This window comes from Arvicanthis niloticus, chromosome 1 (assembly GCF_011762505.2).
Source record: "Arvicanthis niloticus isolate mArvNil1 chromosome 1, mArvNil1.pat.X, whole genome shotgun sequence".
Taxonomy (NCBI): Eukaryota; Metazoa; Chordata; class Mammalia; order Rodentia; family Muridae; genus Arvicanthis; species Arvicanthis niloticus.
This window is the reverse complement of record NC_047658.1, coordinates 112,706,582-112,730,884: the sequence shown is the minus strand read 5'-3', so window position 1 is coordinate 112,730,884 and position 24,303 is coordinate 112,706,582. Positions and strand designations below refer to the sequence as shown.

Below are 24,303 nucleotides of genomic sequence, written 5' to 3'. Positions count from 1 at the left end.
AGTTCTCCAGGCAGGCTCTTACCTCACACCACAAAGCTGTTCTTACCAAAGTTCCCAGGGACTCTGTGTGGCTGAACCCTCTCAAATTGCATTTTACCAGCTTCTGGGGGACTCCTAAAGGTTGAAGCTCTCTACTAGGACTCTCCAGGCTCTCTGTTACCTCCACTGTTCTGCTCTACAGGCTACCCTCACCCCTGTCTCCTTTGCTCTATTCTCCCACTTCTCTGGCCTAAGAGTAGGGCTGGGCTATCCTTGGATCCCTCTTCTCTCAATACTCTTAATATACTGTGATTGATGATTAATATACAGAGATTAATATACTGATTGATGGATGGATTTGGATTTTTTTTAAGACAGGGTCTCACTATGTAGCTCTAACAGTCCTGGAACTCTCTACATAAAGCAGGCTGGACTTGAACTCACAGAGCTCTTCCTGTCTCTGTCTTCTGAGTGCCGAGAACATTTTGGAGGCAAGGTCTTGCTATGTTACCAGACTAGCTTTGAAACTTTAGTCCTGAATCAGGTTCCAGCGTGTTGGGATTGTACACATGACCAAGAACTAGTGTGCCCAGCTCATTCTTGTGTCCCTAAATGCCATTTGAAAGTTCCCCCAAAGTTATATCTCAAATCTAGACCTCTCCAGAATTCCAAATTTACCATATCTTCTGCCTACACCCCATCTTTACTAGCATACATTGCAAACATTTCAAATGTAACATATTGACTGGGGGTGTAGCTCAGTAATAGAGCTCTTGCCTGTTATAGGCAAGACCTTAGGTTCCACCCGCAGCCCCTCCCCAAAAGCCAAACATCTAAAGCTCTTTGTTCCCTTCCTGCTCTCCTCTTCCCACTCCTCCTCCTCTTCTACTATGGGATATCTGATCTTCCAGTCACTCAGGCACAAATCCTTGGAGTTATCCTTGGCTCCTGCCCCTTAAATCCCAGTCAACATCAGCAACCTCTGGTGGTCAGTTGTCCCTTCAAAATAAAATCTGGCCACTTCTCACCAGCTCCAGCTCCCCACCCTATTTCCAACCACATCCCTGTCACCTCTTTTCAAACAGCTTTCATCAGCCTTGCTGAGCAAAGCAGTTCCCACCTGTCTGCTTTCCCAACTCCACAGACTGTTTCCACCCACAGCTGCACTTACATTTTCAAAACATAAGTTTAATCATGTCAGCCCTTAAAGTCATCCATATCTCTTCTCACTCACAGTAAAATCCAGATTTCTTATCATGGTCTACAATGCCCAGTGGGACTGGCCTGCTACTTGTTTGGCCTCATTCCCTTGTCTTCTCCTTGTCCCCTGTGTTCTGACCTTCACATTCTTCTGTGAACAATCTGCAAACGTTCCTGCCATTGAGCCTTTCTTGTCCTTCTTTCTCTCTGAAACATTTACTCAGGTGTGAGCCTTCTTGTCCTGACTGCCTTTGCATCTCTTCTCAAACGCTTTCTTACTATGGAGTCTTTCCTGTCCAGCTTCTCCAAAATATCTTATTGACATTTACTAACCTCCTACAAACCCCTCACCCTAATTTTACTTAATGCTAACCACCACATGACATAGATAATTTCCATGATTGTTTTGCCTATATTTTCAGTGATAGTAACTCCCCATGGGGACCTATCATAGCAGGAACTTAGTAGCTGTTTGTAAGCTGGGCACATTAGGCAGGTTTTCTGCTGGCTGGTCAGGGAAGGAAACTTAGGCTGGGTTTCTACCAGGGGACACTAGAGGCCACTCAGCTTTTGAAAAAAGACTGCCTTAGAAAAATAGATATGGAAGCCTGGTGGTATAGAAACACAAGCCTTTAATCCCAGCACTTGGAAGACAGAGGCAAGTAGATTTCTGTGAGTTAGAAGCCAGCCTGGTCTATATAGTGAGTTCTAGGATGGACAGAATTATATAGTGAGAACTTTTCCCCCATTAATTAATGAATTTATTTACTTTACATCCCAATCACAGTGCTGTACCCCACCCCCATATTGAGACCCTTTAATCTCAGCATTTAGGAAGCAGAGGCAGGCAAATCTTTGAGTCTGAGGCTAGACTAGTCTACAGAGTAAGTTCCAGGACCAGGACAACACAGAGAAACTGTCTCAAAACGACAAAACAAAAAGCCTCTAGCTGGCTCTCCAGCCTACTTACATTTTGGGACCTGCCAGCTAGAGTAGAGCATATTAAAAGACTAAAGGTCGGGTTTCAGGCGTAATGTGCTTTATTATAATCATTAGTGAATTCCTTGATTCAATAACTCAGTCAGCTGTGCCCTCAGCTAGATGCTCAGGGTGGGCCCTTTAGGTTATTTGCCTACATCTGGTTTTATGCCAGACTGTGCTGAATTTGCCACAGCATAGATCAGAGAGGGTGGGGCAGGCATCTGGTGGTCATGATTAGGGCTTGGAGCTGTTCAGCTTCACAAGTCCCCAGGAGCTTCAGTCTGTTGTTTAGACGGGTAAGAAGCTGAACCAGGAAGAACTCCAAAGTCAGCCTGGCTAATTTTTTCCAAGGATGAGATGGGCAGAGAAGGCCATGATGTCTGTCTTGAAGTTCTTGGTGGCTAGGAAGTGCCAAGAGAAGGACAACCAAAGTGGTACCTCAGAGTGGGTAGAGATGCCAGAGGCTGTGGAAGACAGTGTGGGAAAAGGAACTCATAGCCAAGTCAGTTCTGTTCCAGTCTCTAGTTCCTAACTATTGCCTGTGGTTCTGTGGCTCTGGTGAACAACTCAGTACATGCATGGATAGCCCATGGACCCTAGATATACCCTTCCCCCACCATTAGCTCATAGAGATGAGGCTCACTATAGAGACCTATCTCCACCAGGCACCCAGAAGACCCTTCTTGCTTGTCAGGAAGGACCCTCTAAGTCTGTTCCCATTTCTCCAAGTCAAGGCAGCCCCTATGTAGACCAAGAGGGTGGCAACTACTGGAGAAGTGCCTGGTTCCCCTGAAAGCAGCCTGTCCTGACCTGCATTGGAAGCGAGGGTCTTCAGGGTGTGTCTTCAACACTTGGTGTACCTCTAGGGGGGGCTTCAAGCCCATCTGCTCTGCCCGATGCCATCGCTGCAGCCTTGTGATACCTGCCATAGGGAAAGAAGACAGGATGGGCAGGAGAGTCCATGCTGGAGAAGACAGAGGGCAGTTTCTTGAGCCTCCATTGTCAGTCTCAGGAGACAGAGTCCAAGAGTTAGACAGACACTTGGATTACTTCTGAGACACATCGATGGCAGAACTGATTCAGCGATGTGCCTGATGGGAGGGGCTGGAAATGGGGTTCTCACCTGTGCAAGGCCCATATTGCCAGGCCAGGTCAAACTGCCTCAGCAGCTCCAGTTCTGTTTCCTCCTGGCTGAGGGACTGGGTGTCTTCCCCTGCAATAACATGTGACCCCTCAGGCCCATCCAGGCCTTTGCCCTAACCTGGACTTAGAGCTGTGCCTCTATATCCTGGCTATCTCCTCACTAGTTTGCCTTTGCCATCGGGCAGACAGCACATCGGAAGTGCGAGACATGCTAGCTTCCCCTTTTAGCTAACACACACACACACACACACACACACACACACACTCTCCTTTCTGGTCACTTCATGTCCACTCTTCCTGCCACCCCCACATTTCAGAGACCTAGCTCGGGTGCCAGCTCCCCCTTGCTGTGCCCAGGGGGCCCCTCCCTCTTCTTCACAACAGGGTAGGAGTCAGTGATGAACCGCTTCCGACCCATGGCGGCCACCCAGGCAGGCGGAGCAGGAGGCAAAGAAAAGGCAGGGCAGCGGGTTTGTGAGAGACAGCTGCTGAGGGTGAGAGAGGGGGCCAGAGAGAGATGGGCCAGCAATGGACAGACAAGTTGACCCAGACAAGCAGAGAGAGGAAGTCCCTAGGTTCCAGGGAATGACGCCTGTCTTCCGCCCCCACAAGCACACAAACATCGGAGACCTAAGCAAATGGCAAACGGCCTTTGCGGGGCGGAGTCTTAATTCTAGCCAATGGCAATCGGCAGAAGGCAGGGGGCGGGGTAGCTGCTGCTGCTTTCCGAGTGAGAAGGGGTTAGGCGGAACCAAGAACCTGTCAAGATGCCCCAGACTTCACCACCTCCTAGGGTTTCTCATTGGTCCACTTGGGTCCCCAGGGACATATAGAGAGTTATCCTCGGCCTCTCACTTCCCGTTTTTCCTTCCTAGGCAAATGTTCTTTTCAGCCTCACTAATCCCCGTGGCCAGTTTGTAAGTCCCCTGAGAACCTTTTACTCCTGCCGGTTGGCCCTAGAGCACTGTGGGATCTGATCTGTAGGTCCAAAGAGAGTTTGGACTAGTCCAGGTCCTTCCCTGCTCCTACTGGCCCCAGGAGACCTTGCTGGAGAAACCCATGAGCTCAGAAGGCTCCTTTCTCACAGTCTGCTGGCAGAGACACTGTCCACCCAGCCCAGGCATGCGGTTGCTGTGTCCTCTGTCAAGTCCCACAGCCTGCCTCTGTCCACTTTACTAGTCAGGAAGATTCTATTCCAAACAGGACGCCCATAATATAGTACCTACTTCCCATGGATTCATATCCCCAGTTCTTAATTGACAGATCTGCTCTGTTTTTTTTCTGAATGTGTATCATGAGCAGAGAATAATTTCAATAAACCTAATCCCCATATTGGACTTACCATGTGCCAAGTTCTAAGTATCTCCCACATGCTAACTCAAAAATAGATATCAAAAGAGTTTTTTTTTTGCAAGTGGAAAGTGTAGCAAATTGTGATCAGTGCTCTTAGTAACAGATACTGTGTAACTAACTAGCCTTCCTTGTGCTCCAGAAACTCCCAGACTTGCAAGGTAGAAGGTCATACACAGTTGTCAGACTGGACAGAGAGCAGGAGTGAGAGCTCCTGAGAGCTAGAGGAGAATGGTAGGCATTGGGAGAAGACCTCCAGGAGGTAATTGCTGTAAACAGCGTCTCTCAATTCTCTACCCATGACCTTTGTTTTGGGGTTCCTGTCATCACTGACTCACCCCTACTACCACCTCCCCCTCACCAACTTCCTGGCAGCGGGTGAAAGTGCTGGCCTGTGGGAGTCTGGGAACCAGCACTGGGACTGACCCAGCACTAATCACCCTCTGGAGAGCCCATCCGGTTCTTCTTTCCAGGGGTGCAAGGTCTAAGGATGGCTGATTGGAGGCCTTTGCCCACCTTTTTGGAAGCTCTGAGATCTGGCTTAGGAAGCACTCAGCTGGCCTCCCATGTGTGTAAGGCAGAGAAAAGGATCACTCCAGAGAGGAGTTCACCAGTGGTGGGCAGAGGTTGTGTCTCCAGGGGCCTCCTCTTGCCTAGTCTTCCCCCATTAGCTTCTTAAGGAAGAGGGAGCTGTGGCCACATTGAAAAGACCTGGAAGGCCTTTCTCTGACCCATTGTTTGGGGTGGCCCAGGTCTGATCCCTCCATCTGTCTCCTGGACAGTGGAGCCCACGTCTGGGAGAAAGGACTCCACAGAGTTGGGAAGGGGGAGGGGTATTCTCTACTAGGAAGGGAAAAGCATAAGCATTAGGTTTCGTCAAGCCTAGTGCTCTATGGTGGGGTAGCTCCTAGGCTCTATGGGACTGACCACTCCTTAAAAGGGCCTCAGAAAGGTACTCTGAGGCTGTTCCCCAAGGTATGTGGCACCCACTTCCTGAGTCCACAAAGCCCTGAGGGAACAGGGAAGCCTGGGTAGGGCAGACCCCTCCTCATTCCTGGTCCCTCCCACCCCTGAAAGCTGATAGCCGTGGGGCCTGCCACCGCCCAGGGAGCGTGAAATGGGGTGTGCCGCTGGGCGGCCACAGCAGCTCCCACCACTGCCTGGGCCTATTCCCCTCTCTCCTTTGGCAGCTCCTGACACCCTGACCTGCTTTGTGGATCTTGGCGGGCTATCCCTACCTGCCCTCCTTCCAGCCCCTACCCCAGATCTTCTTGGCTCAGGTCCAGGTAGCTTCTCCTACACTGTCTGGAAAGATAGCTCCCAGGGGCTTTAGGTTCCCCTCAGCCCCTCAGGGATCTGGAGTGTTTTGTCTCAGTGCAAGACCCTAGCACTGGCCTTCTGGTGGGGTTGGGGAGAGGGGAATGGAACTCTCCCTAGGAAGCATGTTGTCTTCTCCAGGTGAGCATTGGGATCATCCTGGCCTGCTCAGCATCTGATGGTTCTCTAAAGTGTTTGGGGCACTAACGTGACCTCCTGTCTTTGGGTGTTTTCCTACCTTCTTCTCTAACTTCCTCATTTCCCTCCCTACCTAGAACACTTTGCTTGATGCAGGCAGCTTCTTGGGCTCCACCAAACTGCTGTTCAGTTCTCAGAGTGGAGACCAAACTGGTGGTCTAAGTTAGTGGCTCAGTTCTGTCTTGAATGTGACATGTCTTTGGTCAGCACTGATTCAGAAGCTGGTGAGAGAAGCAGACGGAGTTAACTTACACCTTGGAAATACCCAAAGCCTTACTAGGTTCAAGGTCAAAGTCCTGGAGACCAGGAGAACAGCGCTTAGGGACCAACAGAACAGAAGCCCAGAGCTGGGACTCACTGGGGCACGGCTCCAGTGGAAAGCAGATTAGGCTTGGCTTTACTCAGTGTGACAGTTCCAGGTTGGGTCAGCACTGTACACCAATATACATCCTGAAAGTCCCTGTCCTTCAGTTTGAGATGGATCACATGGATAGAGCCAGATAATGCTGAGAAGATGGGGCAGGTAGAGAGAGGGAGGAGAGCAGCTGCACGGGGCTCACTGGGATGTGAGGTCTCTCCTGCTCCTTCCCTCTCCGTAGCCATACATCCTTCAGGCCTCACTACTCATTCTGAGCTAAAATCAGTCCAGTTTAGTGGATTTTGTGCATCCAGGTGAACATCCCAAAACGTTTTACCAGCCTTCGTTCTTTCCCCAGGTACCATATTCCTTCAGGAGCTGCTCCAAGTTCCTCTCTACCCTCTCAGACCCAGCACCTTAGCCTGGTAGGTTCTGAGTTTCCTGGATTTAAAGGGTGAGAAAAGGTTTTCCTGGGTCCCTAATGTCTATTCTGCCCTGCCCAGGAACTTTCCACACCAGCTCCACTGGTCAGCTCCCCTTTCACCAGGGCCAGCAGTTCAGAAGAAATTCTGGGGATTTGAAAAGTGCCCTTCTGGTCATTCCTCACTATGGCCACCAGGTGTCAGACTTTGTCCAGCAGGAATGAGATCCTAGTTGGTCCCTAAGCGCTATATCCTGGAGGTAGAGGCAAGTTGAGGAGGTACCTCCAAATTACCTCTAAACTGGCCACTCTAGGGACCCTGAAGAGTAAGATAGAAAGGGCTGGGACTGAGGCCCACAGGTCTCTTACAATTACTCCCTCTGTGGCATTGGTATGAGTCTGCTGGCAAGGGTTTTTTCCCTTCTAGGAAATGTGGATACCAGACTGAGTCAGGGAGCTCAGGAGAGGACAAAGACAGGGACAGTTATGGCTCCCTAAAAGGGAGGACTCAAAGGGAACTATCATCAGATTATGCAGTCTCCTCTGAATTGCTAACCTTTGCGCTCTAGGCTAAGGAAAGCAAAGGGCAGCCCTCTGCCTTCCCAGTTTGAGTGGCTGTGGCTGTGGTAAATGTGTTTGTGTAAGATGAGTGTTGGAATGAGTTCTCTTGCTACTGAGGGGACCCCTAAGTCCTGGCTGTTGTGTCATTCTCTGGTGAGGTGTGGTGATTTGCCTCTACCTAGAGCCTCCTCAGTACTGGCTCTCAGCCTCAAGGAAACTGCCTTCTCTCCTAGCTGCAGGTTTCCAATACACATGTGCTCAACCCCTCTCATCTCTGCTCTCTTTCCTTTCCCCCTAAGGACACAGGACTTCTGGAGACCTAGGCAAGAGGTTGAGGCTGAGTGAAGAGAGGGCATTTTCTAATGCTGAGGACCAGCAAGATAAGCATGGCAAAGTCAAGAGGTGAGGGACCCGAGGTCACTAGAATGGAATTGTTGAGCAGTTGTGAGCCATTGTGCCACACACTACAAGCAGAGAAGACGCTAGAAGGAACAAAGGCAGGGAATGGATTGAAGAGATGCTTCTTGTGTGGAACACTGGATTCACACATGCAAACGGTGAGGGTGGGGCCTTACAGAGCAGCCACAGGTATTCTCAGAGAACAGGCTCAGAGAGTACTTCAGAGCTCTTGGGTTTTTCTTTTTCTTTTTTTCCTGGTTTGTTTTTTGAGACAGTCTCTTGACTGAAGACTGAATTTACTATGTAAACCAAGGCTGCCCTTGAACTCCTGATCTTCTTGCCTTCATCTCCCAAGTATTAGGATTACAGATGTGCAGTTTGAGTTCTTGACATACCCACTAGTAATTCCTAATCACAGTGCCTGGGTTTCAGCACTACATCCTACAGAGCATCTTATGGGCATCTTATGGGAATGTCCACTACTGGGCTGGTAGCTCCCAGTAGAAGAGAAGCTTGTTTCATGTACATTTTTTCATGCGGATAATGAACTGTCTTTGGCCATCTAGGTTATAACTCTTCTTGTTTTTGTTTTTTGAGACAAGGTTTCTCTGTGTAGCTTTGGCTATTCTGGAATTCTGGAACTTGCTACATAGACCAGGCTGGCCTTGAATTCACAGAGATCTGCCTGTCTCTGCCTCCTGAGTAGTGGAATTAAAGGCAGATACCACAAGGCCTAGCAAAAGTCAGAATGTTCTTTAAGATGTAATTTGGAGTTGGGTTTTTTTCGGGTTTTTTTGTGGGGGTAGGCTTTGAGGTACTTGGAGATGCTATTTGGTTTTGGGGGGGACAGGCGTTGAGGTACTTGGATTTGAACTTGGGGCTTTATGCATGCTGGGCAAGTTATGTACTCAGTCAAGCGGGTATGAACATATGAGTGCAGATTCTCACAGAGCACAGAACCCATAGAAGTCAGATTCTCCCTGGAGCTGGAGTTACAGGCCATTGTGAGCCACTGTACGTGGGTGCTGGGAACCAAACTTGGGTCCTCTGCAAGAACCCAAGATTGATTGATTGATTGATTGATTGATTGATTGGGTTTCTTTCTTTTCTTTCTTTCTTTCTTTCTTTCTTTCTTTCTTTCTTTCTTTCTTTCATGTATATGAGTACACTGCAGCTGTCTTCAGACACACCAGAAGAGGGCATTGGATCCCATTACAGATGGATGTGAGCCACTGTGTGGTTACTGGGAATTGAACTCAGGAACTTTAGTCAGCGCTCTTAACTGCTGAGCCATCTCTCCAGCCCAAGTTACAACTCTTAAGTAGGGTCTTTGAGTCAGAAGCCCAGGTATTGAGAAATGAACATACAAGTCAAGACTACCTGGATTTTTGCAGTGCCATAGAGGCAAAGCACTGTCCCCAGAAGTCCTGTGTCCTTAAGGGAAAAGGAGTGAGAGTAGAGATGAGAGAGGTTAACTTCCCCTTGTCTTCTCACTGTCATTTTACATGCTTGGAAACGTTCTGTGTCTGAGAAGATGTAAGGGAGATGAAAACCTGTTCATAGGAGAGAAGGCAGCTTCCTGGAGGCTGAGAGCCAGTACTCAGGAGGCTCTGGGTAGAGGCAAGATGTTTCCAGGTTGCTAAGAAATGCCACAAACAGGACCCTCAAGAAAGATGTGTCTGTGATCCCCTGGTTCTTCCCTGTGTCTGACCAGAAAGCTTTTGTATTCTCTCTTTCTTACCTCTTCAGTACCCCAAACCCTCCATCCTTCAGCTACCACTTCCACACTTGGCAATAACATGTTTAGATTTCTTCTATTTAAAACAGATAAATGATAAGCCTTCCTTGATCCTGCCTTTATCAAAGGACACAGAATATGTATTCACTTCTACTCTCCTCATACTGTATCTTTCTTGGACTCACAGTTTGGTGTCTGCCTCTCACCTGCTATGTCAAAGGCTCCTATGGGGTGTGCATGGTGGTACACGCCTATAATGCCAGCACTTAAGACACTGAAGCAGGAGGATCACTATGAGTTTTAAGTGAGCCTGGTCCCTATATCCAAAAACAAACAAGTTGCCTGTGGTTCCTAACTTCCCAAGCTGGTGTGTTTCCTCTATTTTCTCTTCTCAGTTCCTCCAGAGCATGAGAGCGGATCAGCTCTCAGCTTCTAAACCCTTCAAACGTCTTCTTTTGGACAGTCTTTAATCAGTTTCATCAAATTACCAAGGGTGTCACTGTGTCTAGCATTGTGCTAAAACATTATCTAAATGCATGGCTGAGCAATCCTGGAGCCTGCCCCCAAAATACTGTCTTCCTGAAAAGGAGATTCCACTGTGTCCAGACCCATCTCTACCTGTCTGAAATCTTCCTGTCCTCTAAGAACAATACTGAATCTTACCCTGTGCATTTATGCAAAAGGTGTGCTGAGTACTTGCTATGTGCCAGGCACTACACACATCAATCAAAAGGCAGACACGCTGCTTCTTCTCTACACACTCTCAACCCAAGCCCTGCACCCATTAGGTACTGCCCTCTGTCCTATACTTTCATTTGATGGGTCTGCCTGCTTGACTCCCTACCTTTTCTAATATTTATTGGTTCTCTTCTTCTACCATGTGAGTAACAGAGATCAAACTCATGTTTGGCTTGTCAGCAAGCACCTTCACCCACTGAGCCATCTCACTGGCCCATCGGCTACACTTAAGTAAACCTGCCTCCTCATATCCATGCATTTACAAGCGGTCAGTCTACTCCCTCTCCTAGATTGCTTTGTTCCACACTTACAGAATACATTAATGAAACACCTTTAGGTTGGACCCTGAGCTGGGTGCTACACAGATCGAAAAAGAAAAAGAAAAAAAAAAAAAAAAAAAAGAGCAGAGGGTGGTGTATACTTTTTAAACCAGCACTGCAGAGGTAGGAGACAGGAGAATTGCAAGGCAGCCTAGGCTACAAAATGACCGAAAAAAAGCTGGGGTTGGGGAAGGAGAATAAAGAGGAGGCAGAGAGGGAGGCAGAGAGGAGAGGGGGAAAAGAGGAGGGAGAAAGAGAAGATAGAGGGAGAGAAGGAAGAAGGAACAAAGGGAGAGAAGGGGAGGACACTGCAGAGGAAGACTGGTGTTGGCCTCTAAGAACGTCACCAGCTAACACTGAGATCTCTGTGAAGACAGGACCCTGCTTTCCCTTCTGCCTTCCTCATATATCATTGTTTAATGTTTTTCATATCACAAGCCAAGATATATTTTGCCCGTGTGTAGAGAGAGCCTGATCCCCTTTCTAGTGTGTCTCATTAGGCAAAGAGGCAGAGTTTTGTTAAGTGTCTGGACAGGGATCTCAGCCCACAGAATCAGGACATGTTCCACTTGGGACAGGTGACTCTAGGACATGCTGCTGAGGTTGGCCAGCCCATGCATGGTAGTCAGAAACTCCTCACCTCACACCTTCACCTCGCCCTGTTCTAGGACTCATGCACTTGCCTTGTCCACTCAACCATGTAAATGGGCTTCTATACCTTATTATTTCAGGGAAGCTGAACTTTCTTCCCAAGTAGATTATAAGTTCCACAAGAGCAGGAGTCAAGTTAGGTTTGAGTCTTCTTTTGGTTTCCATCTACCCAGCAAGTGTAGTGAAGGGAAGGGAATTGAGTCCTTAAAGTAGCTGTCAACTGAGTGACACCTACCACCACTTGTTACTTCCTTACTGCAGAAGGCATTGTCTGTAGGAGACTCTTTTATAAAATGTCAATGTGTTTCCTGGGAACAATTAACCCATTAATTTGCCCAGCAGCTCATGACAAGAATGTCGTGACACAGTGATATGTCCCAACTAATCTGCAATTATTCCAATGGTTGTTGCTATAGCCAAATACCTTAATATTTCCATCACCCTCGCTAACAACTGCATAAAGGTATTTAATTACCCCCACTTTACAGACAGGGAAACCAAAGATCAGAAAACGTTGTCTAAGGCTATCCAAGTAACAGATTATGAGATTGGAGTTTAGATTATCCCTCCCACCTACCCCATTCTCTTCTCCAAATAGGCTTTTACACCGGAGGGAAAGGAACAGATCCATAGGAAGGAACTCTGACTTGGCTGTCCATCAGCCTTCCTAGGAGAAGAGTAAGGTGAGGGCCCTCATGGGACTAATGGAAGCCCAGGGAAGCTTGGGACTGAATGTCAGGGGTCAGTGATTAGCAAGTCAGAGAGGAACATAACAGCTCTTCCCACCAAGTGCAGGCTGAGCCAGAGTTGGGGAATTCAAGGCCAGACAGACCTGAGAGACCAGACAAGCAGTCCAGAGGCAAGGAAGACTGGCAGACAACATGAAACACGCACAGCTATCTGGGAGGACCATGGCATTGTGGGTGCAACAAGGGAGCGGATAGGTTGCTCCAGGGCCAGCAGAAAGAGCCTGTACCCCAAGGCCCGTGTACCTCTATGGTATAAAGAGACAGTGAAAATTATAGCAGATAGGGCTAGGACTACCAGCAATATACCCTAGGAAGATTACCAAGCTAGGCAAAACGTTCTGGGGAAAGCATTTTATTTGTTAATACAAGAATAGAAATTCTGCAATAAATATCATCTAATAAATAACATCTCCAAATAAATAAATATTAATACAACAAACTTAGAGTCATGAGTGGGTGGGGCTGGGGATAGAGCCTGGGGGAGCCACCCCCACCCCACAATGCTACTGCAATGTAAACTTTCAGGAAACCCTGTGGCTATGACTATGGCTGCCCTCCCCAGCCCAGGCAACCACAGATATCCTGGGAAAAGGGGCAGAGAGGAGGCAGCAAGATGCTGGCAAGAAAATTCAAGGCAAGGTCCTAATGTTCAACATGGCTTTTGTTTTCCGCCCTGTGTCACCAATTATCTTGGTGACTGCTGGGTCTGGTCTGTCCCTGCCCTTCTCTTTTAGAATTACATCTTCTGGTTTCTAGGCCACCTCCAGCATAGACCCTACCCCCTCCACTTACTATCACACTCTTCTTTAGACTGGTCGCTTTGTTTCCTGAACTGGATATGTAGTTATTGGGGTAGGGGAGCAACACCCATCCAAGGAGAGGGAAGGAAGCCAAGGGGCCTTATCCTAGAAAGGCGCATGCTACAATGGCCCCCACCCATGCCCTCCAGGTGTGTTTCTGCAAGTGCCACATGAAGAACTGAGTGGATACTGGCAAGTGGCAAGCAGAAAGCAGGAGGCAGGAAGAGTCTTTATACCCACTGAGCCATTCAACTCCCTCAGGCATTACCTTTTGGTGCCCACTGGACCTTTTCCCCAGACCCTAGGACCCTAGGAGCTGGAGGGCTTATTACACTCCCCATCCAAGGCTGAGGAGGGCACAGCTCCCATGGTCTGTCTCCTGGCTCAACAAATGTTGGTATACAGGATTTTTCACTCCACAATGGAAGCACAGCTGACTGGGGCTGGAGGTGCAGGAGTTAAGGGTCAGAGATCAGAAACCATGGGCCTCCAAGTGCAGGGTGACTGAAGCTGCTGGAGGTTGCATCTTCTTCTTAAGTCGGTTGAAGTCCTTGGCTGAACGCCATAGCCAGGTCTGCAGCTCCTTCAGCAGCCAGAAGTCATCCATCTTCTGGAGGAAGTCACTGTGGGAAGGGCCAGGGGCCCAGGCTGCCTCAGTCCCTGGCAGAGGCTGGGGCAATGGGTAGCCAAGAGTTGCCATGACCCCTGCAATGCTGCCCAGCAGGCCCTGGAGACTGGTACAGAAATGGGCCAGACTGCGTCGTAGTTCAGCTGTGGCAGCTTGACGGTTGAGGCCACGCAAGTAACACAGGAGGTGACTGTAAGCCTCATAGTTCTGGGTCAGCCGCAGCCTGTCATTGAGGCTTCGCCACACTTCCAAGTTGACCGTGGCCCTAGGCAGAGTTTCTGCCCCCAGCCGAGGAGGATTGAAGTCAGGCTCGTTGAAAGGGGGCCCCAGGTAGTTCAGCTGTGAAAAGGAGAGGGCAATGGGGAAGCAGCAGAGCAGAGCTGCCAGCTTGCCACCAGAGAGACACCTCCTCCCACAGCTTCTATTGCTCTTGACCCTGACATGGGAGGCCTCTGGTCACAGACCTCCCGGGTTTTTCCAGCAAGTGTGTCAATTGCATGGAGGAGACAGGTGAAGCAGTGGGGTGATGAGTTCGCCTATGGAGAGGTGTAGAAAGAGAAAACCACGAAGGAGCCACGGAGGAGGGACGTGCTGATTGTCTGGGCGGAGAATGCCCACCACAGGCAGGGCAGAGAAGAAGAGGAGCCGGAGGAGCCAGGAGACCAGGCTGGAGAGGTAGAAGGTGGCCTCTGAGAGTGCAGGCCAGGGAAGAGCTCAGGACGCAGCAGAGCTCCGCAGGGCAGTTGCAGAACATGAGAGTGAGCCGCAGAAAATGCTGTCGGGTTTGGTGAGAAGGAGATGCCTGATGACCTGGGAGAGATGGTTGCCGTGGCCTAGAAGCCAGATTGCAGGGGGTTAACAAGTGAGTGGGTGGAGAGGAAGTGGAGGCAGAGGGTGTAGACGGCTCCTTCAAGAAATTTGGCAGAGGAAGTTAGGAGAGAAAGGGTCGGGAATTAGAGAGGGTAGCAGACTTAGGCAGAGGTTTTCTGTGTAGGGAAACCAGCCAGAGGAGAGTCTGTATCAAAGGCAGAGGGATCTGGTGACACCAAAACTGTACAGGCCCAGTTCTTTAAGCCAAAGGGACAAGAGATGGCAATGTACTTACCAACACCCCAAGAAGAGGATTCAGTTGCTAGAAGCAGAGATGTAAAGGAAGAGACTGAGGAAATGTAGAAAGGACAGGAGGAAGGGCACAGGAGATAGAGCAGCATAGGAAGAGGGCAAAGGCCTTGCCAATGTCTCGGGGGAACTGCCTGAGGCCCAGGGAAGGGGATGTGGGAGATGTGCAACTGGGAGGGAAAGAAAAGAGGGGCGAGGCCTGGGATAGGCGCTGGCCCAGGGGGAGGTTCACACGCTGACAAGCACAGAGACAAACTAATTTCCTCGGTGTATCCTGGGGCTGGAGCCAGCTCCCCCGCCACCTCCTCCCTTTTTCTTCCCTGGCTCAGGAGTAGGGTCTGGGATGTGGAAGAGGAACACGGGAAGAGGGGCCTGCTCCCCATGGTCCTCTGTGCCTCCAATCCTCTCTCCTTCTCTCCTGGGCTCTGTGAACATCTCTAGACTACCCTCAAATTCTTATGGTCCAACCACCCTCCATACCCTGAACCCCTTGCCATGAATGCCCTAGATTCTTTGTAGACCCCTCCTCCGACCCCCAAAGAGGTCTGTGAAGGATGGGAGAGGCAGAGAGAGGGAGGCCCATGGGTCCAGAACAACAGGGCCCCAGGTCTGGGGTAGAGGCGAGCTGGAACACAGGCATAGAAGGTGGGCCCTCCAGCCCCACCCAGCCCCACCCTTGCAGGAGACACCACAACACGGTGTAAACAGAGGAGACTTCCCCAGCCCCCAGGGGGAGGCAGGCAGCTGGGCTGGCAGCCAATGGGGCAATGGGCCAAGGCGGGTTCGAGGCCTACCCACATGCCTACTTCTGAGGCCAGGATGGGAGGGGGGGCACCTGAGAGGGAAGGGCAGAAGATAAGCCAGATGGAGAAACTGTGTGAACCCAAAGGGCCTCTCATCACCCCATCATTTACTAGGACCCCTGCCCCATGCTCTCTCTTCTCAAAAGCCTCTGCTTCCTCTTGTCAAAGGGGATACTCACGTAGGTCCCAGCTAAGCTTCGGAGTTGATGCTCCAGGTAGCGGGTGAGGTCATAAGTTTTCTGGAGGGAGGGGCCAGGGCCTGGATCTCCTGTGCGATTAAGAGCTGGCACTGCAGGGAGGTGCCACAGCACCGTGCATAGGCACGCTAACATCCCCCACGAGTCCCCTGTGGATAGGATGGGCAAGAAGTATGAGGGTGGGCCCAGGCCCAAGTGGGGAAAACAGCTGGCAGCCCCTCAGGTGTCTGTCCCCACCTTGGGCTAGGAAGGCGGGGTAAGGGAGGGAGACCAGATGGAAGGTGGAATGGATGGAGGAAGAAAAAGACTTCTGGTCCAAGAGTGTATGTGGAGGTATGTATGCAAGGACTAAGTCCTGGCATTTGTGTCTATCAGTAGATACTTGACTGCTATCAGCTGAAAGTCTTTGACATGTATGTCCCTATATGTGCCAACTATGTGTACATGTGTCTGTTCAGAGGGGCAGACCAGGCTTTAGGGATTTTGTGTCAACATGCTGGAGTTCTAGTAGTGTCCCAGCCTCTTCTCCAAGTCTTCCAGTCCCATTGTAGCAGGAACTAAGGGGCGGGAATATGGCATACGTTAGCTCTGGCAAGCTGTGAGCACTGAGCCCTGTGGAAGAGTGAGAAGAGAGGCAGCAACCATGAGAGGTAGGAGTGGTGTTCCACAGCCAAGGTCAGGCCATGGGGCCGAGACCCTCGGTTTGTGGAGTGAGAAGTGGAGGGTATATGCTAGGATATGGTTCCTGGGTGCTGTGCGGGCAGGATAGGGTTAATTGAAGGAGATACAGGCATTCCTCTTATTAGCAATGTTCAAGTTTGATACACACATACACACACACACACACACACACACACACACACACACACACAGCGTAGTCCTAGGATTGAACACAGGGCCTGTGCATTCAGGCAGTGCTCTACCACTGAATTACAGCTCCAGCCTTCTCTATCTCAATGCAGGGTCTCCCTGAGTTGCTCAATGAGCTACTTGTGAACTTACAATCTTTCTGCCTCAGCTTCCCCGAGTAGCTGGGGTTATAGGCTTGTCCCTACAGGTGCTGCCACGTCCCCCATCTTTAGGGTGTTGTAGAGGGAGCATCAAGGGGAAAGATGTGCATTTAAAGAGGGAGGCTGACCAACAGACGACATCAGAGGGTTTGATTATTCCAGAAGCCAGGAGTTGATGCTGGGAGAAGGGCCAGAATCAGGTGGGAAACATGGTTTTCTAAAGAGACTTTTAGGTGATGTCCAAAATCAAAGTCAGGGCTAGGATGGGGTAAGAATATAATAGGCAGTGGGCTAGGTTAGGCTTGAAGACTAGGTTAGTCTTAACGTTTCAGATGAATTTAGCCTGGGATTTGGTTGAGTGAGTGTGGTTGAGGTTTGAGTCCAGGAGTGTGGTTAGGTCTGGGCAGGCAGAAGGTTAGCTGGGACCAAGATCTGTGAATTTGTTGATTTACCCATCAGACAGAATGGTGTTTGGCATGTCACAAAAAGCAGGGTTAGTTTGGGTTTTAAGCTTGGATAGGTATGAGATCAAGTGGTTTCTTTCCTCTAGCTTACATTTTTTACTTGCAGATTTTTCTATAATGGCATGTTCTTAGAAACAAGTGGATAGGCTTAACAATTTGGCTGTATTCAGACTCAGGATAGGGTTGGAGTTACAGAGGCATGGAGACTAGATCAGGGTTAGAGTCTGTTGTGATGCTAAGTCTTTAGGGTTTTACAGGTACAGAGTATGGCTTTGCTTGAAGTTAGTGGCATTGCCAAAGTCCTGCCAAAGCAGAAACTGGAGGCTTGGCTGGCCTCTTTACCTGACCCTGGCAGAGGCAGCCCTGTCATCCAGAATCCTGGACTAGGCTCTGTCTGTCCCATAGCAGGAGATATAGTCAGGAGCCTGGTATGAAGCTTGTTTCTTCCTCCCTTCCTGGGCCCTGTGGGACATCTCTGGGGAGAACAGCTCCTTACACTGGGACAACAGGGGAGAAAAAGCCTTTGGATAAACAAAAGCTAAGTCATCTGGGCAGAAAAACGGCTCATGAAATTAACCAGACGAGGCCGGTGTTTCCAGGAATATTTCAGTTCTGAGGTAACTATGTCACTGCAAGCTGGGGGGGGGGGTGCAGGGGGGGGCGGACAGAAGGGGAGCCTACTGGCCAGTCCCAGAGAGAAGCAGAAAGAAGCATGGGAGTCGGTCATAGGAATCAGAGTGGAGGCCAGTAGAGGTGAAAGGGGAGTTGAAGTATAGGACTCTGCTCTGTCCTATGACAGCTTTGGTCTTGGACAACATGTGCCCATATCTCAGGCAGCCAAGCTGGAAGCTTGGACAGAGAACACCTGACCTCAGTATGAGCACTGAGCCAGGGACTCCCAATGCCCAGGGATAGGTTTGGTAGAGCCCAGCTCCCTGTTTTTCTCTCTAGCTCATGATGTATGCAGGTGGACCCCACCATAAGGCTGTATCCCAGCCCCTCCCCCAGCCCTGATCCCCAGTCCCAGCCCTGCCTCTGGCTGCTGCCCACTGATTGTTTACATCCCCTTCTCCTTGTGTTTATAAATCCGGCTGAGCACGTGAGGAGCTAATGAGTGCAGCTCACGTTTCCTGCTGCAGCACCCCTACACTCCCTATCCTGGCCCCTGCCAGGGCCAGCCCCTAATTCTATCCAGATCCCTGGGCCCTGGGAAACCAGGCCCCACCTCATGAACACACATACTGACTGCCTTAGCCCTGGCAAGCCCAAAGGCCACCCCCACATGCTACACAGGCAGGCCTTCAGCAGTCTCCCCTCAGCTCCTGGCCCATCCCACAAGCTGACCACCCTCAACGAGGGTGGGGGCTCAGCAGTGCAGATGTCCAGGGTAGATGGGGAGACTGCACCTGGGACCAGGGGCTAACAGCTGTGAGCCCTAGATGTTGAGTCCAGAGGTTCTACAGTCTAGGCTAAAAATGGGAGCCAGAGGAAAGGTTGTGTCTTCAGTCCATAGCAGAACTAGCATCTGGGTACTTTGGAGTCCACTAAGGGGAACTGGAGGCAATAGCCTAAAAATTGGTGAAATCCAGGGGTCAGACCAGAGAAAAGGCCCACAGAAACCTAGTCTTTCCATCCTCAAGAATGGCTGCCCCTTCTATTTTTTCTTCCTTCACTTCTGCAGTCTCAGGTTCCCTTCCTCCATGGCTGATGAGGAATGGAGGTAGGCCTGGAAGTCAGGCTCTACTACGAACCATCTGTGGCAGTGGGCTCCTGTAAGGAGACTGCACTGTGCTAAGGTTCCTCCCAGATGAATCCTATGGGGCTCCATCTGTGTCCTTTCCAACAGTCCTATTTTCCCCTTCTCGTCCTCTCTAGTCCAAAAGATAGAACAGTGTCAGGGGAAAAGGCAGAAGGCAAGGCAAGTCTTTCCTTGTGAAGTTAATCCAGGAGTTGCGCTCAGGCTGAGGGAAAAGCTGCTCCGATTGCCACAAGAGGGCCTTTGGTTTCTCAGGGAGATGAGAGTAAAGCCACAGCTCTATGGTTGAGCAGCCCACTGAGGCCGCTGGAAAAGAAATGAAGGGAATAGCCCAGAGCAAGTGTGTGAATGAACTGGAAAGGGTATTGTGGTCAAGAGTGTACAGGAGGGTGTGGGAGGGGCTTCGGAGAGTGCAGGAGCCAGGGTGTGAACAGGCAGGTGGGATTATGGGGAGGAATGTGAAGTGTCAGGAATCAGTAGCTACAGTGTAGAGGTGGCTTGCAGAAGTGTGAACTGGAAACTTCAATGTGCAGCTGGGGAGCCCATTACTCCTGTCAGCAGACACTTCTGGGGTTGCCCAGGGACAGAGGCGTCCATTTCTAGTTTTTCTTCCTCTTCCTTGAAGTATGGAGCTAGAAGGGTTCACCTTGTCTGTTAGAGAAGTAAGAACTTATGTCCGGTGGTGAAGGTGGCGAACGGGATGGCGGTGTGTACTAGACTGAGACAGATGTCTGTCGGGGAAAATGAAAGCCAGAGATTTCCCTGCTCAGATTCCGAGAGGTGTGTATGATGTTTCCCACCTCTAGTCTTTCTCTAAGATTCGGACTGCCGCTGCCATCCATCCATCCACTGTCTGCCCTCCTCCTTTTGGCAGGTTCTGCCTGCTCCTAGGCTCTGGAGAACACAGGGATTGGGGGGTCTCCTAGAAGGAAGCCTTCTGCATCCCAGTGTAATAGAAAGGTAGGTGAGAACGTGGGTGTGAGGACTTTGAAGAAGTTACGCGGACTCTGCTTGAGGGCATCAGCCCAGAGAAACTGGGGCGGTGGGAGTTGGCAGTTCGCTGGCCCTACCTTCTCGACGGTGACCTCTCGATCCCGGACCCCTCCCGGCGGCGGTGGCGCCTTCCCCTTGTGTGGCCCCGGCGCCCCCGGCCCCGCCCCCCCGTCCGCTCCCTTCCCGGCGGCGGCGGGGGCGGAGGCGGGGTCCGGGCGCCGGGCTTCGGGACTCGGCTGAGCCGCTGCCCGCTCCAGCGCGTCCACTCCCTGCCCGACCCGCCCTCTTGCCACGGGCCGCCTAGCCAGGCAGCCGCTCGAGGGGCTGCCGGCAGTCTCCGCGCTCCCGGGCCGCTGACGGACTTTTTCCTGCTGGGTCCGGCCAGGCTGCGTCTCCCCCACAACTCCCTCCCGCAGTAATCACTCCCAGGCCCCCGCGGGCCCGGGGCCCCGGCCACCCTGCCGCGCCTACCTGCCTCTGGCTCCCAGGCGGTGGGCAGCATGGAGGGCTCCGGCCACACCGCGCGCAACGTAGTAGCCGGAGTCCCGCGGCCCGGCCCGGCCCAGCTAGGTTTGCTCTGCCCTCCGCCCTCCTCTCGCGCGCCCTCCTCCTCTCCCCGCGGGCCGAGGAAGGAGTTCAGCGCGGCCCGAGGTGTCGGCCTCCCCTTCGCCTCCCGCTGCTCGGCCGCGGGCTCCCCCTCTGCCTCTCTCCCTCCCTCTTCCTCTCCTGGCCCCCTCCTCCCTCGCGCCGCGGCTCCCCCCCCCCCCCCCCCGCACCCTCGCTGCCCGCCTCGGACTCGCTCGTCCGGACTCTGGCGCGGGGCTCTGTGTCCGCGGGTTCCCTGGGACCCCGCCTCGCGTGGCTCCAGGTGGCCGCCCGTCCAGGTCTGAGGGTTGTCCAGGCTCCCCGCCGCGTTCTCAGCCACCTCCTGGCTCCGACAAGCGGACTTCAGGAATGCCGCGTCCCCACCCGGCCCCTCTCGAGGGCGCCCGGCCGTACCTCCCCAGCCCGAGCTCTGCTCCCCGGCCGGGCCCTGGCTTGGGGCTCCGAGGGTGGGGAGGAGGACGGGAACCGGATCTCACTGGTGCTGGGCGGGGGCGGAGGCCTCGGCCTCGGACGCCTGGCTCCTACCTGCTCGGAGGTCCATGGGGCTGGGGGCCGGGCCGGCCGGGCGCGGCTCCTCTCCCAGAGGCTGGCGGAGTGGGAGGGCGAGCCGCGGCTCCGGCGAAGCTTTAATAATCCCATCCGCCAGGCCCACTCGCAGGTTTTTTTCTCTCGGTTTCGCATTTTTTTTTCGGTGTGGGACATTCTGCAAACTTTTTTTTTTCTGACGTGTAAAGCTGTAACCACAAATTGTAGCAGCCCTCCCCGGGTGGGGGGAAGAGGGGGGAGGAGGGAAGGGAGGGCTTCTGGGGCTCCTCTCCCTCCCACAACACTAAGGGGGGGTGGTGAGGTGAGGCAAGGCTGCGACGGTACCACCCTAGGCCTCCTGGGGGAGGGGGCAGGGAGGGCATCGTCCCTCCGCAAACTCTTGAGAGCTTGGAAAGGGAGCTGGCCTTGGTGTGGGCTTCTTTCTTGGTGTCGGCCAGGGCATGCTGGCCTCCTTCCCTCTGCTCCTTGCCGGGTTTAGGGTCCCTGTACCCACCCTACCTCTGCCTCTTCATTTCTGACCTTCCCTCCCCCTCCCACTTGAATAAATGCAATGACACATTCTCTCAAATGCCAGCAAGCTGGCCTCCAAGCAAGTGATGGTGTTTTTCCTGCTGCCCTTTGTCTGGGCTGACCGCCCCCCTTGCCTATTGTCCCGCCACTTGTCCCACTTCCAATAGCTAGAGCTAAGTGAGGCGCCAGGGGCTGGGGCAGGTGACTAACCAGCTCACAATGCCCCCTGAGGAGGGGAGAGGGCAGCAGGGCCCAGCTTCTCAGTCAAGTTCACAAGGGTTTTCATTCTTCCCAGTGACCAGGGAGAGTGCACATGGGTGGGAGATTTGTAACTCATTAATCAGCATAAGGCACCGGACCAGTTTCAACACCAGAGGCTTCACGGGTGACTCAGCGGGAACTCAAGATTCAAGGCCATGGATAGACCCAGCAGCCCGTTTGTGAAATGCTTCCCCATCGAGACATTTGGCATCCTCTTCCCTTTGGGGTTTTGGGTTGTTGGTTTTTCCGGTGGTGAGGTAGGGGTGGTTTGGCAGTGAGCACTCTCCCTCCTTCCCCTCAGGCCTGGGTTGGGACTTCTGAGTGGGAGACCTAGGGGACCCATAAGCCCAGACCCTCCCAGGAGGGTCTCCTTCCTCCCCCTTCCTCCCTCTCCAAAGGGCTGCCAGGGAGAGCGAGTGAGCAAAAGAGCTAGTGCAGAGGAAACAGCTGTCATCTGGGGCTTGGAGACAGCCCCATTTTGTGATTTTTCTTGGGGGACAGTCATTTGGTCCCCAAGTCTTGGGTGCTTGTAGAAGCATAGCACCAATTAAGTCATCTGATAAGTCTCCGTGTTGTTTATCTGTAGTCTCAATGGGGGGCAGATACCCGGGTGGCAACTAGACCGGAAAGGTGATGCCTGTCTCTGGAATGGCATGAGATAGTCATCCCCCACTTCTGCTGGTACCCCTGGGGAAGGAGGGCACTCTGCCAGTGTAGCGCAGCCCCTCCAGCCTGTGGGTCAGAGTAGGCATCAGTCATGGCCAGTGCTAGTTTCCCAGGGCAGCACTTCCCTTTTCTGCACTGGAGAACTGGGGTGGGGGGGTGGGGGGGTGGGGAAGAAGTTTGTTTTCAATTACCTCACTGGAGTGGGACAGACTTTGTTGTTGGGTTGTTTCTTTCTATTTTTTTCCTTCTCTCCCTTCCTTTCTCTCTCATCACCCCCACCCCTTTTTTCTGAACAAGAAGAAAAAGCTGAGAATGGAGAGCAGGTCTGGGTGGGGGCAGGGGCTCTAGAGCATCAGTAGCTGCTCTGAGGAAAAGTGCCTTGGAGGGGCCCTGTGAAAAGTGCTTAGACCTCCCTCCCCCATCTCCCTACCCCCACCAGCCAGGGCTCTGGAGCTTCAATGACATTCTTGGCCAATGAGCCCAACGTTCTCTTGATGCGCTTGCCAAGGTCAAGAAGGCAGATGCCCACACGTAACTGACCCAGAGTGGACCAGGAGGTTCCCTAGCATCTCCTACCCCTTCTGAAGGGAGCAAGGAAGAGAAGGGGAGCAGCCTGAACGCCCAGCTTGGGCTGTACAGCTCCACAGCTCACCCCTGGTGGGAAGGCTTTGCAGACAATGTGGTTTGGATTTGGCTGAGCCCCGCAGCACCTTATAAAGCACCTTGCTGAGTCAGGGGGAACAGAGAAGTAAAGAGGGCTGAGGGGGAGAGAAGGGGAAGGAGAAAGGAGAAGGGACCTAGGAAAAGGCAGAGGAGACACAGAGACAGAATGAGGAGAGCTGTAGTGACAGCCGGGAAAGAAGACAGCCATGAGGAGGAACACCCTCTTACTAAGGCTGGAGAGAGGGTCTGCGGCTTACTCCATCCAGCTGTGTCTCGGAAGGCATTGGCTTGCAGAAATTGTGGGCAGTTGTTCACAGCACATTCAGCCCAGGTCGGGAGCAGGACAACTGGTTTACACATGGTTCTTGGGGCTCCCTGTTTGCCTTTTGATTCTTAATGTAGTGACCCCCACATTCTAGGAAAGTCAGATTCTCCCTTAGTCCCATGTCTGGACTTGCCTCTCTGCCCTCTCCCCTCACCCAGTGGGGGCCACCCCCAACTCCTACAGTGCCAAAGGGAAAACCAGCTCCATCTCCAAGCTGCAGTGCCCCTCTGCCATGTCTGGGCAAAGGCAACAAGCTGGAAGCTGCCAGCTGGGGTGGGGTGGGGTGGGGGCCAGAGTAAAGACTGTGCCTCCTGCCAAATCCCCAATAGGGGTGGGCTGCTGGAATTTGGGGGAGAAGGAGGAAAGGAAAGTGAATCAGGAGAGCCCCCCAGGGTTTCTGTGGAGCAGGGTGGGGCAGGACAGGTGCTGTCTTCTGGTTTCCAGCTGAAGAGGTAGTGAAGCTTCTGTTCTCACTTCCTTACCCTTGCTGGCTCTCAGAACCTGGTCAGGGCCCTTCCAACTCCAGCAATCTGGGAGTGGGAGTGTGGGTAGGGGAGAAGCTGCAGGAGAAACTAGATACCTCCCCCCAGCTCCAGATAAGCAGCCTCAGGAAGAGGGAATTGTCCCTTTGTCTTCTGAGATCCTTAGGCTGTTTTCTCAGCTTCTGTTGGGATACTCTGTCTTGTAACAAACAGAAGAGGAAATCCCAATATTGCCTTCAATAATTTCTGCTTGGGGACACTTATTAAATGTCATTACTAGCCACAGTGGGAGAGTCCACTGGGCACCAGCCACACAACTCCCAGCAGTAGCAGGCATGGTGGAGAGTGAGACTCAGGGTACCTGGGTTCCA

At 52.0% G+C, this 24,303-nt stretch overlaps 3 protein-coding genes across 7 annotated transcripts in view; 1 reads left to right on the top strand and 2 right to left on the bottom strand.

The window, feature by feature from the left end:
• Positions 1–24,303, top strand: part of Rad9a (RAD9 checkpoint clamp component A) — a 59,355-nt gene that overhangs the window by 19,375 nt on the left and 15,677 nt on the right. The gene's annotated exons all lie outside the window — the stretch shown is intronic.
• On the bottom strand, positions 2,197–3,921 carry Pold4 (DNA polymerase delta 4, accessory subunit). The gene is made up of 4 exons (XM_034511490.2): positions 3,625–3,921; positions 3,284–3,373; positions 2,971–3,082; positions 2,197–2,624 (listed from the first exon to the last, which is right to left on the bottom strand). Exons 1-4 carry the CDS (start codon positions 3,719–3,721, stop codon positions 2,600–2,602), a joined length of 324 nt encoding a protein of 107 aa, XP_034367381.1. The 5' UTR covers positions 3,722–3,921; the 3' UTR covers positions 2,197–2,599.
• Clcf1 (cardiotrophin like cytokine factor 1) lies at positions 12,440–21,167 on the bottom strand. Of its 4 annotated transcripts, none has more exons than XM_034511471.2 (3): positions 21,005–21,167; positions 15,633–15,799; positions 12,440–13,870 (listed from the first exon to the last, which is right to left on the bottom strand). In XM_034511471.2, exons 1-3 carry the CDS (start codon positions 21,018–21,020, stop codon positions 13,376–13,378), a joined length of 678 nt encoding a protein of 225 aa, XP_034367362.1. In that variant the 5' UTR covers positions 21,021–21,167; the 3' UTR covers positions 12,440–13,375. The 4 variants fall into 4 exon arrangements, with proteins under 4 accessions (XP_034367362.1, XP_076771192.1, XP_076771187.1 ...); XM_076915077.1 differs by lacking the exon at positions 21,005–21,167 and adding an exon at positions 20,873–20,996; XM_076915072.1 differs by lacking the exon at positions 21,005–21,167 and adding an exon at positions 20,650–20,866.

What these genes read in the sequence shown, in the direction of transcription:
- Clcf1 (XM_076915066.1), bottom strand. Translation starts at nt 20,375, where the DNA reads ATGCTGCCCACCGCCTGGGAGCCAGAGGCAG. An exon ending in CGCCTGGGAGCCAGAGGCAG is followed by an intron (nt 15,800 to 20,344) that starts GTAGGCGCGGCA and finishes TCCTATCCACAG; the next exon opens with GGGACTCGTGGGGGATGTTA. An exon ending in GAAGCTTAGCTGGGACCTAC is followed by an intron (nt 13,871 to 15,632) that starts GTGAGTATCCCC and finishes TCCTTTTCACAG; the next exon opens with CTGAACTACCTGGGGCCCCC.
- Pold4 (XM_034511490.2), bottom strand. Translation starts at nt 3,721, where the DNA reads ATGGGTCGGAAGCGGTTCATCACTGACTCCTACCCTGTTGTGAAGAAG. An exon ending in GCAATATGGGCCTTGCACAG is followed by an intron (nt 3,083 to 3,283) that starts GTGAGAACCCCA and finishes TCCCTATGGCAG; the next exon opens with GTATCACAAGGCTGCAGCGA. An exon ending in GACCCTCGCTTCCAATGCAG is followed by an intron (nt 2,625 to 2,970) that starts GTCAGGACAGGC and finishes TGTCTTCCACAG; the next exon opens with CCTCTGGCATCTCTACCCAC.